Source organism: Xiphias gladius, chromosome 21 (genome assembly GCF_016859285.1).
Source record: "Xiphias gladius isolate SHS-SW01 ecotype Sanya breed wild chromosome 21, ASM1685928v1, whole genome shotgun sequence".
Taxonomy (NCBI): Eukaryota; Metazoa; Chordata; class Actinopteri; order Istiophoriformes; family Xiphiidae; genus Xiphias; species Xiphias gladius.
In genome coordinates this window covers 19,645,185-19,657,542 of record NC_053420.1, presented here as the reverse complement: position 1 = coordinate 19,657,542, position 12,358 = coordinate 19,645,185, and the positions used below count along the sequence as shown (strand labels likewise).

The 12,358-nt window shown below is 41.5% G+C and overlaps 1 protein-coding gene across 1 annotated transcript; it reads left to right on the top strand.

Moving 5' to 3' along the window:
* Positions 1-1,989: 1,989 nt before the first annotated feature.
* Positions 1,990-12,084, top strand: npepl1 (aminopeptidase like 1). The gene is made up of 12 exons (XM_040158938.1): positions 1,990-2,318; positions 3,712-3,897; positions 4,133-4,303; positions 4,435-4,524; positions 4,633-4,714; positions 5,262-5,404; positions 7,702-7,779; positions 7,900-8,000; positions 8,222-8,345; positions 8,568-8,744; positions 9,212-9,322; positions 11,076-12,084. The coding sequence occupies exons 1-12, from the start codon at positions 2,169-2,171 to the stop codon at positions 11,232-11,234; spliced, it is 1,572 nt and encodes a 523-aa protein (XP_040014872.1). The 5' UTR covers positions 1,990-2,168; the 3' UTR covers positions 11,235-12,084.
* Positions 12,085-12,358: the final 274 nt, after the last annotated feature.

The following is a 12,358-nucleotide window of genomic DNA, read 5'->3' as shown; positions in this document are numbered from 1 at the left end:
GGCTCAACTAGGATGAAAGGATCAAATTTTCCTCAGTGTTAATTTCACTTTGGATGGGGCTGATCACATTGTGCTTCTCTGTGATCGTCTCTTGCAGCTGGCTCACCTTCCTTGGACAATCTGCTTCCATTTGCTGCAGGTTAGCGCTCAGCTGGGTGTCACACAGTGACTCGGCCATTGTTAATACAGCGTCAAAGGCAGTCTTCATCTTTCCATATGCCTCCATTCGGAAATCTCTGACTCTCTCCATCTTCTCCTTCTGTGCACTGAGGCTGTCTCGAAGTGAAGTCAGTTCCCTCTGTCTCCTCTCCCTCTCAGCAAGCTCCTGCCTGAACTTCTCGTCTCGTTCGTTCTCTATGATAGTTTTCTCCCTCTTCTTGTACTCATCCTGTTCCGCCTTTGTTGCCTCTAGAGCCTTTTCCAACTCCTCGACATTTTGTTTGGCCACATGCAGTCTTCTGTAGGCAGCCATTATCATGCATCACTTTTTGGTGGGCTTTTTCTGCAGGCTGGCACACCGCTGTCTCAGTGCAGCATTCTTTAAAGGCCAGCTTCAGATTGTATTCTTCAGTGGAAAGAAGGGCTTCTCTGAGGGAGTGCACATCCGAGCCGGGAGGCAATTGCAGGTGGCACATAATGCTGTGACCTTTTAATTTACAACATCTACAGCATTGTATCTGAAAAATCTGTATCTGCCACTAGTAACTAGTAACTAAAGCTCTCACATAATTGTATTTGAGTATGGAGTGGCAAAGTCACATGAACAAATTCTGTAAAATATATAAATGAAACAATAATTTGTGTAAAAATAATTTAAGAAATTGTTAAAGCTCAACTCATTATTATAAAATATTATTTCATCCTTGTAATTTTTTCTAGTTTTATAAGGCTTCATTTTAATGTCATAATGGAGGTTTATATTTCAAAATGACCCTTTTTCAAGTGTCTGCTTTTACTGATAATGGCATTCTTCCTAATAACGGTGTATTTCATGCTACTTCTTATTTTAATATGTGACTTTTCATAATGTCATTTTGCATTTCATGATTGGGTGAAAGGTGAGGGGGCGGTGTGACTGTATGAAATAAAAACAGACTTTTAAAAAAGGGCATTTTGAAATGAAAGGTCTATAATGAAAGATAGATGGAGTTCTATAGAGTTGACGGACAAACTTGTGGAAAGAAAAAGAAACTGAAATTGTGCACTCGAGTCAGCTTAGTTTAGTCTATGGTCAATCCTGTATATATTGTATTGTATTCTAAATAAAATATATATAAGCTGCAGTATTTCTCACTGTATTTCTGGGCTACTTCACCAGCAAGAAGCTGTAGCTTCCTCCATATATTCACAAGCTGACTTCACATTTATTGATATCTCTTTGTCAATACGTTTTGCCCCTTATATATTATTATACATTTTGTGTAGGATTTGATAGACTGCTGTGATGGTTTTGAGGAGGTGCAATTGTTGAGTTGTGTCTACTGGGGGAAAAAATATGTCCACAACCTTTAAACTGCCCCAATATCTTCTCTCTTAAGTCAAACCTAATTTTGGTTTGGTTTGGTTAGCTTTTTAAAAAAAAATTTTATTATTGTTGTTTATACATACTGACTGTACCAGCTCTCAGCTGATGCATTTTGCTACATTAAAGGATAGTTTCACAGTTTTTCGAGTCTGTCTTTAAACGATATTCAGGTGACCATATGAACAGTGAAAGTTGTTTTGTTTGCTGTAATCATTCCTCCTGATTGTACTGCCTGACTGCTGACACCTTATCTTGGCTTCAGATAATCTTTTAAATACACTTATGTACAGAAGAAGGACAGTGGATATTGACCGCATATCTTACAGTTAAATAATTACAACAAACAAAAACTGCTCACCTGTCCTGTCCAAAAAAAATGTTCATATGGGCACCTGACTATTGCTCTAAGACAGACTTGAACAATTGTGCACCTTTCCTTTAATATCTTCATGTAGTTCCTGCTGGTCGCCGATGGAGGTTGATAAAGATTGCACGTTACTTACAGCCTCTATAAATTAAACGGATATAAGCCGTTTGGTCCTCTCCCGGCTGCCGTCGGCGTCCGGGCTGCGCCAGTGAACGACATTAGTCCGTCCACTTAACCGTTATCGTAAGCCAGAGATCTCTTAAGCAAGACACAAAGATGGCGAACGTGGTGCTGGAGTTTAAGGCTTCTGCCGGTGACTCCGAGCCACTAAGTCGCCCTGTCCTGATTATTGGGCAGCAGGCCAACCTGCAGCAAGTCAACTGGAGCCAAATCAAAGGAAAGCTGCAGCCAGTCGTTAGCAAAGAGGTATGGTGGTGAATGATAATGATAGTTGGGTGACAGCTAATTTTAGCTTAAGCAAACCTTATTTTGCACAAGCTAACGCAGCTAGGCTAGCTAAATTAATGTAACGTTAACGACACTTGAACACGAATAGCTGATCTTAACTAGCATCAGGAGTCGCTGCAACGCTATCTTACTAAATTACTCGGTTAACCAAGTAGCTTTAACACTAAGATTAACGATCTTGTTACAGGTAGATTGATTCTTATTAGTCGTTGGAAGAGTAAATTACAACGCCAATAACGTTAAATAAAAACACGTTTTCTACAGTGTCGCCTAGCTTTAAGTATTGGCGGGGTTTTTTTTTTTTTTTTAGATCTCAGTCCTTCATCAACAGGGGTTAATTAATTTCTCACGGAACAGTGAAAGATTTTAAACTGGGTGACTGGTGAGGTTAAACTGAATTTTTCATTTCCTGGCCTTGAGAGTTGTTCACTTCCCCGGAAAACAGCGGAATTGTATGATCACGAGAGTAAATTAAAGCCTGCAGCTTGAGCTCATCTAGCTGGTAAAGGGTCTTCGTGTTGAGTGGTTAGAGCAGTGACAGGTCCAATGGTCAGACCCAGACAAAAATACTCTGCTCTCATGGTCTCACAGTATTCCTATGGAGCTGCAAGCAGTGTGTTGTCTGTCGTGCAGAGTCCGCAGAGGTGGTTGTGCAACGTTAACAGGCGAGTCTATAAAGAGACTTGAGAGACCGAGTCAGTGAGGTCAAGGAAAGGTTTCCAGTCTTTCACAGAGCTTCTCAGTATCCTCTGACAATGATTACCCAACACGTTTATTACTCTACTGCTTGCAGTGCTCCAATTTTTCCTGCATGGTAAAACGACTGCTATACTTAAGCTGGTAATTCTGACACTGCCTGGAAACTTGCGTTACACTGTGAAAGCCTCTAAATTTTATTATTCCTTGCCACATTTTCCACTTGTAAACTGGTGGATTTCCATCTAGTTTTGGTCTGTCCAGACACACACACTTTAGCTGCTGAAAATGTATAGCCTATGCAAAACTGTTGATTTTTTTCCCCGTGTCAAACAGCAGGAATACCATATTAAATCTTACATGGAATGGTATCTCCACTGTAGACACTGTCCAGGATAACAGGCAGTGAAGTAGGTAGACGCTAGTCCTCTTCTACTGTTATCAAGAAATCAGTTAATATAAATTCCTGCCTCCAGAAAGTCATATAGACAGGTGCATCAGATCATAAACTCAAACAATATAGATAAATTGAGTACATGTGATTGACAGTGTGCAGGATTTTTTGAGTTCTTTAACACAAGAACAGCAAACTATGCAAAACTTTTGTGTCTCTATAGTGAACCTGAAATGTCGGTTCTGTCTCATGTTTTCTCAGATCTGGCAAGCGGCTCTCAGTGCTTTGAATCCAAACCCCACGGACAGCTGCCCCCTGTACCTCAACCATGCTGTGGTGGCTGCCCTTCCTTCAAGGGTCAGCAGACACAACAGCCCGTCTTCTGCCCACTTTTTGTCCCGTCTGGTCCGTTCCTGCCTGCCTGGAGGGAACAACCGCTGCATTTTGGTCAGTGTCTTCATTTTAATTTTATTTGTTCTGGTCATTCATGTAATAGTTAATTGATCCCTTCGGGGAGGTTAGAGAGCACTTCTAGCTACGGAACAGATCATATGCTTCAACGGGGATACCATCCTTCTATGACTCCTTCTGGGACTCCTGTGGCACTTACATCTGGGTCATCCAGTGGAAGGACGGCTTGTGTGACCAAGTGGCTGATATGAGTGTTTTTTTTCCTCTCCAGATGGTGTGTGAGCATTCAGATGTGTTTGCATCTTCCTGTGCCATCGCTAGGGCCTTCCCCATCTTCTCTCGTCGCTCTGTATCCTCACGCAGGGCTGAGAAGAAGCATGTCACTGTGGAGTTTGTGATCGTTGGGCAAGACACTAGTCCTTTGGATGTCGCAGAACTTGAGGTACTGTACTAATTTTTTGTTTTTGTTTTTTTTGTTTCGTTTTTTTTTTCATTTTCATTCAGTTGTACACAGCATTTCAAAGCCTTTAAGCCCAACAGTCTGCCATAACTGAAGGCTTTTCTTATGTTCAGTGTCTATCCAATTCTGCTGATGGAGTGCGGCTGGCAGCTCGCATTGTGGACACGCCATGCAATGAGATGAACACAGATCACTTCTTAGATGTGAGTGAAACAATTTATCTTATGGAAACTTTGTTGACATTACTGCAGTAACATTGTTGTAATATTTTTTTGATTGGACCCCTGTTACATACACTATTTCTTTTTTAGGAGATCAAGGCTGTGGGAACTGAACTTGGAATTACTCCAGTGATCATTCGTGGAGAGGAATTGAAACAAAGAGGGTTTGGAGGTATCATGTCTGTAGATGTCTCTTTTATGTCTATAGTGAGCTTATGTTATGACAGCTCAACTGATTTACTATATATGACCTTTTTGTTGAATGTTTGTTTTTTTTTTTCTTAATAAAATAGTAGAGGGTGCATTAAATTTGGATTTTCCTGTGAAGAGCAGCGGCTCGCTACTGTGTTTAGACTGTTGTTATTTTTAGGGCTATTTTGCTCTTCAGTTTTGAAATTATTATGAGAAGAAAAAAATCTAACTACACAGTTCCAGTTAGTGAAACACTATATTTCATAGCTTGATATACATATTTACTTACTGCATGTTATAGTGGAAAGTATTTTTCAGCAAATAATAATTCACAAATGTAATATTCATCATCTACATTCATCCAGTCTGTAATTCTGTTTTACTTTAATTTAGTTTCAATTTGCCTTGATGTCTTTGTTAAGCTCTTTATAGAGCGTAACTGATATCATCTGCGAACTGACAAATTCTAAGCTTGATCTTTGGTAATTAGCATTATTTATTTGTTTTCCTTCTCTTTGCCCTGTCAGGTATCTATGGAGTTGGAAAGGCAGCTGAGCATCCTCCTGCTTTAGCAGTCTTGAGCCACACACCAGATGGTGCAACCCAATCTATTGCATGGGTGGGCAAGGGTATCGTGTATGACACTGGTGGACTCAGCATCAAGGGAAAGGTACTCCTGTTTTTCCTCTGGAGAAATGATAGTAACTGTTGTACATCATGAAAAAATATCTTTGTAATGTTAATTCCCCCCCGAAAAGGGTTCCAAAGAGAAAAGAGTTCCAACTTAACTAATTTAAAGTGCAAAGCATATAAAATATATATATATATTTGCTGTAACCTATAAAACAATACGATGTTATTTAAAAAAAAAAAAAAAAAAAAGTCTGCCAGTCCATAGGCACTGTCCTTGACCTCCATGCGACACTGGAGGTCAAGGCTTGTGAGCCAAGACAGCCCAACAATGTCCAATGTTCAGCATCTCACGGCAAATCTTTTCCACACCTGGCATCTTGCCGCTGAGGAACTTCTTGAATGCCCCAGAGACCTTTTCCAGAGATATGAGGGAGGCTTCCCTTGAATCAGTGCTGCCTCCTCAGAGGAGGACGTGTTGGTTGGGTTCAGGAGTTCCTCAGAGTTTTCTTTCCGCCGCATGACGATATCCCCAGTCAGAGTCAGCAGTTTTCCTCCCTTGCTGAATATGGCCTGGCCCAAGCCCTGCTTTCCCTTCCTGAGTCATCTCTTGGTTTGCCAGAAATTCCTTGAGGCTAACCGAAAATCCTTCTCAATAGCCTCCCCGAACTCCTCCCACAACCAGGATTTAGCATCTGCGACCACTGCAGCCACTGTCCTTCTGGTCCTCTGGTACCCATCTGCTGCTTCAGGAGACCCCTGGGGCAGCCATGCCTGAAAGGCCTCCTCTTTCAGCTTGACGGCCTCCCTCACCGCTGGTGTCGACCAGCAGGTTTTCAGGTTGTCGCCACAACAAGCACCTACGTCCTTCTGACCACAACTCAGAGCAGCCGACTCCACAATGGAGGCTTAGAACGTGGCCCAATAGGATTCCATATCCCCACCCTCCTCGGGATAAATGACAAGTTCTTTCGGAGATGGGAATTGTAGCCCAAGCTGACAGTGGCCTCACCTAGGTGTTCCCAGCTCACCCTAACTACATGTTTGGGTTATCTGGTCTGTCCGGCCGCCTCCACCACCAACTGATCCAACTCACCACCAGGTGGTGATCAGTCGACAGCTCTGCTCCTCTCTTCACCTGAGTGTCCAAGACATATGGCTGCAGATTTGATGATATGACCCCAAAGTTAATCATCAATCTTAGGCCTAAGGATCTGATACCAAGTACCCTTATGACCCACACTGTGCCTGAACATCGTGATTGCTATGGCCAATCCATGACGAGCACATAAGTCCAATAACAAAGCTCCGGGGCCACTGGGGGCCACTCAGGCCCGGATAACACAGGCCATTTCTCCCAATCACACCCTCCAGATTTCTCTAATGTCACCCATGTGAGTGTTGAAGTCCCCCAAAATGAATATAGTCCTCCCCATGTGGTGCCCTTTCCAGGACTCCTCCCATAGACTCCAAGAAGGCCGGATACTGTGAACTGCTGGTCGGTGCTTAAGCACAAACAATAGTCAGAGCCTTCTTCTCAGCGACTTGTAGTCGCATGGAGGCGACCCTCTGGTTTTTCAGGGAGAACTCCAACATAGCGGGGCTTAGGCGGGGGGGCTTGTGAGTATCCACAAATCCGCCCAATGCCTCACACTCTGGGCAACTCAGGAAAAGGAGAGAATCCAGCCCCTCTACAGGAGTTTGGTTCCAGAGCCAGTGCGGTGTGTGTGGAGGTAAGCCCAACTATATCTAGTTGGCAATGCTCCAACCTCCTGTACCAACTCTGACTCTTTTCCCCACCAAATGGGTGAAAGTCGACATACCTAGAACAAGTTTGTTATGCCAGGGATCAGCACGCATAGGTCCCCGCCCTCTCCTGCCACCCCACTTACATAGCACCCAACTGCGCAGTGTATTTAGTCACGAAATTATGATGTACTAGCATTAATTTTATTATACTGTAAACTTGAATTATCTGGATGGTAGTGTGCTGTAACACAGAACTGTGATCTTGTTTATCCTAGAACCTGCATACTCTGACGCCACTGACATATTAGATTAGGCTTTAAACCGATTCTCAATAATCTCCTCACATGTAGTTGGAATCTGCATGCACCGCTTTATACAGTGTCATATGCAAACAAAAAGGAAAGCACTTATTCTGCAGGTACAAGGTTTACAAACCAGCTGGTAAAGCCTTTCTGATTATAGATATATAGACTACTTGGCATTGTCTAGCAAAAATGCATGTAGAGGTACAGCAGTAGAGCAACATCAGAGATCAAATTAAGCCATTGCATGTTTCATCACATGTAAATGTTTTTTTTTTTTGTCTAGACCACAATGCCAGGGATGAAGAGAGACTGTGGTGGAGCTGCTGCTATTTTGGGAGCTTTCCAAGCTACTATTAAACAGGTGAGGGGACCTTTTAGATTATCCCAAAGAAGTTACCACAGCTGCCATTTTAACCTCCCCTGTAAATCTGCAGTTTAACGTTTTTTTTAAATCAAACGCTCTCATCTGTTTTTGTTTCAGGGCTTTAAGGATAACCTCCATGCAGTGTTTTGCCTCGCAGAAAACGCAGTTGGACCCACAGCCACACGACCTGATGATATCCACACTCTCTACTCTGGAAAGTGAGACCCAACTTATTACATTGTATCATTCCCTTGGAGTTTCATTTGATGTAGAAAGTGTCAAATTTCCTTATTTGATTTGCATGTGCTGCTTTGTTTTGTCTGTCCCATCATGGTATGATTGCACACAGACTGTGTCATCTTACAAGCCAAATCAACAGGAATGAAAATGGGCTGTGGCATAAATTTTTCATCTGCCATGCATCTGTTTCATTCTGAAGGACAGTGGAAATCAACAACACTGATGCGGAGGGCAGGCTGGTGCTGGCTGACGGGGTGGTGTACGCCAGCAAAGACCTGTCAGCTGATATTATTCTGGATATGGCCACCCTGACGGGGGCACAGGTGGGTGACAGCCTCTTAAGGACTGTTGTTAAAGCTCCCACAGCAAGTATGTACCTCTATCACAAATCAATAGATAGTACATTTAACGGAAAACATTGGATGTATTTTTTTCTTTTTATTGTCGTCATCACTTCCCCCTGAAGAGCCCAGAACCAACAAGAAACTTAGCCTTCCAACAGGTATTGTCTTTGTATCTAAAACCTTTTTGTTGTTGTTGTCCAGGGGATCTCCACAGGCAAGTACCATGCAGCTGTGATGACTAACAGTGAGCAGTGGGAGGTCGCATGTGTGCGTGCAGGGCGCAGCAGCGGAGATCTCGCTCACCCTCTGGTTTACTGCCCTGAGCTGCACTTCAGCGAGTTCACCTCTGCCATGGCGGACATGAAGAACTCTGTGGCAGTAAGTGACAAATTACAAATCCATCACAACCAGATTCTTAAACAAGACGTGAAAAAAGGCACAGATATCTGACACCTGAAAGAGTTTGAAAGATATAATAAATATACTAAAAAGGCTTTGCTTATACTGTACCTGCATCTCCCATTTTTCTTGCACATTGTGCTTAGTTCATTAAAGTTCAGTACAGGGTGGACCACATTACTGAGAACAGTAGTAATTACCAATTGCTTTTTTTTTTTTTTTTTTTAAGCTTCTGTTGATGCATCTTTTCTCCATGCAAGTTTGTCTAAATTGTGTTTGTTTTTGTCCCAAAAAAAATGAGTTTCCAAACTGATTTCTGTCTGCTTCAGACTTGGCACTTAGTAATCAGTATACTGTGTTACCGGTTGTCAACCAAGTATTTCAAGTAGAATATATTTTCTGGGGACTGATGATATAGTTGTCATCCTTTTATTTTGTTTTGACAGGATCGGGAGAACGCGCAGAGCTCTTGCGCCGGCCTCTTTATTGGTTCCCACTTGGGCTTCGATTGGCCTGGTGTCTGGGTCCATGTTGATATCGCCTCTCCTGTTCATGCTGTGAGTACCTGAGATTTTGATGTGAGGACAGATTTGCAGTCAGTCAGTGCTCTGATTTTTGTCCTGGAGCAAATCAGGTGATGATCATAACTCCTTGAAGGGGCATTTTATTGGTCTTTGTGCCTGCAGCTGGCTTCACGAGACATTTCTTAAGCTGAAATGAGCAGAGGAGCAGATCAGGCGTGTGTCATTAGGAATTAGATGTTTCAGTGCAACTTTGGCATCAGAAATTAAAGTTCAGTTCAGACTGTGTCTTACTGCAGCTGCTGACTTTCTGTGTTGTTTTAATCACGGCTTTATTTGACAAAGACGTGCATGTAAACCTCTACAAGCATCACATAAACCCAACTTTTGGTATAAAAAAATATAAAACCTTTTGATATATAACTATAACAGTAATGTAAATACATCTTTTTTTATTTATTTGTATCTGCTTATGTGTTTCTCCATGTCCATAAACACAACTGCAGGTGAGGGAAATATTCCTGTACTTTGCTTTGTGTTTTTTTTTAAAAACAATTTAAGGTCAGTATTAACTAGAGACTCAGTCAGCAGAATGTTTGAGGAGGTTGGCAACAACACTGCTATTAAGCCTAATATGCTCTCTTGGCATGACTAAAAATTACATTACAGGGACCTTTTTAACTGAGTTTGATATTTCTGTGCAAACACAGCCAAGATGAATGAGGCTGGGAGAAGAGGAAACAGAGTGTGTGGGGGTAGTACGAGAAGTTTACCCATTAATCTCAACGAAAACCCCAAATCGGATGAGAGCAAATTGACCCTTATTGACCAAACCATCCATCAGAATCATGCCATTCCCTACTCTCTGACACTCAGTAGTTAACTCTGTAGTAAGCAGTAAATTTTAGATGAATCATGGTTTTTGTATCACCACTGACAGGGGAAGTTTTGCCTGACTATAATTTTTGCATCTATAATGTATGACGCATTTGTAGGATTGTTAGAAAGTAGTGTGCATGCTTTTTGAGGGCTACAATACAGAGCATAAATTGTGCATGCAGAAGTGGAATAAAATTATGCTGCTCTATATTCATTGTCAATAGGAACTCATTTTGGACACACCTAAAGAATAGGTTCTCTCTGTCAGAGTCATGCATGCGGTCCTTTCGTGAGGTCTTGTGAAAAACCAACTAGCCTGATGATCATATTGCTCATGCTGTATATGGTTTCCAGGTGTACAGAGACTAGTTGAGTTATATCTGTAGAAACACCAACTTCGTCTTTGAGAAGCTGTTCTTTGCTGACATTTTGTGTATCCATTATGAAACTTGGTATTCCCCAGCAAGAGCGGACTGTTTTTTGAAGGGCGCAAAAACAAGAGATCTGCCTCTGCCCATTATGTATTCTTTTTGTTCCAACACTCTTTCACACCTGCAGGTGTGACAGTATATATTATATATATATTATATTATATATAATATATCTAATGCTCTGTCCTGGTCTTGTGATTCAGCTCAAAAAATAGAGCTCATAATCACTTTTACTGTACTACAGCCCTGCAGCGTATCTTTAATCTTCTCATCAGTTCACTGTCCTTTCTCAAAACAGGCTTTAACAATTATGGACTTCACTGTAGCACATTATCAAGATCATTGGGTTGTAAAACAAACAAGGCATTATGTTACAGTCACAAATTGATAATGAAACGTAATAACAGGGTAGCTTTACAGTAATGGCACTGGATAGTGTGATCTGACCCTTGTTTTTTCATTTTATTTTGTCTGTGCAGGGGGAGCGTGCAACAGGATTTGGGGTTGCTCTGCTTATGGCCCTGTTTGGTCAGGCATCTGATGACTCCATGCTCAACCAAGTGTCTCCTCTGGGTGCAGCCACCAACATGTCCGAAGACCAGATGGAGCGTGACTGCAAAAGACGAAGACTGGTGTAGAAGATACAGAACAGTTTACTCCCCGACTCTGACTGCTCTGCTGCCACCACGTACCCAAACTGTTGAAGCAAGTACTCACCCAGTTAGAGATAAAACATTTTAAACTGTGATTCAACTTTCCGTGTTTGATTAAATTTGACTTTGCTGAAGAAAACGGATAATCATCAGTAAATCAGATGTGGTATATGTGACGATGATAAAACACAGGCCCCTTATTGGTCCCCATGACTTTGCACTTCCTGCACTGATCATATCCATAGCTTCTCCCTCTCCAAGATGCATTGATTATTATAAATTCTTTAAAAGCAGGTGGTTTATATTCATTCAGGTTTTAATAATTGGCCAATCCTTTTTTTTTTTTTTTTTTTTTTCAGCAGTGATTCTTTGTCATTCATATTTTACAGTTAAGGTTTTTTACCTCCTGAAACATAAAAGTTGTTGTCAAATATCCACCTCATCAATAGGCATTGTTGTATGTTGATACTTTATGCAAATCGAGGATAATGCCATACATGTTGTCTTAGACATTGTGAAAAATACTGGATCGAGATCAGTACAGCTAGATATTTCTTTTTTTTGGTAACCACTGCACTTACTGTATTCATCCTGTGAAAAGTTGGACTGTGTGATCTCTGGACCAAATGGAGGACTGAGTGCTTACTGCAGTTTATAACAGTTTTGTTTTTAACAGATTAATGACGAGCATTACCACACATGCTTTGTCAGCACAAAATGCACATAAAGGAAGTTAACTGTAAGTCCAAGTATTTGACAGATTCCAGCACAAGTGTGATGTTTTTCCACCCTTGTGACAATCATGTTGTCCTTCAATAAAGGCAGTGCCATTTGACCTCTGTGTGCATTCAAGGTGAAATGTCCTAAAACTTCAAAACAAAAACACAAAATCTTGCTGAGAAATGTGGTTAAAACCTCCTGCAAAAACTAGTAAGTGGGCTTACAAGTGTACCCGGAGTTAGATTTTTTTCCTCTACTTTTGTGTGTTTCTGAGATCAAGACTTAACTTTCACACTTGACTCAAGTGACCTCTATACCTCAGTCATTCACATGACATCTAACACCATGGATGTTATTACCTCTGCCCAAAACATCGTTCACAATTTTTA

Coding starts and splice junctions, on each gene's coding strand:
- npepl1 (XM_040158938.1), top strand. CDS start 2,169: ATGGCGAACGTGGTGCTGGAGTTTAAGGCTTCTGCCGGTGACTCCGAG. Junction 4,525..4,632: donor ACACAGATCACTTCTTAGAT/GTGAGTGAAACA, acceptor TTTCTTTTTTAG/GAGATCAAGGCTGTGGGAAC. Junction 4,715..5,261: donor GAAACAAAGAGGGTTTGGAG/GTATCATGTCTG, acceptor TTGCCCTGTCAG/GTATCTATGGAGTTGGAAAG.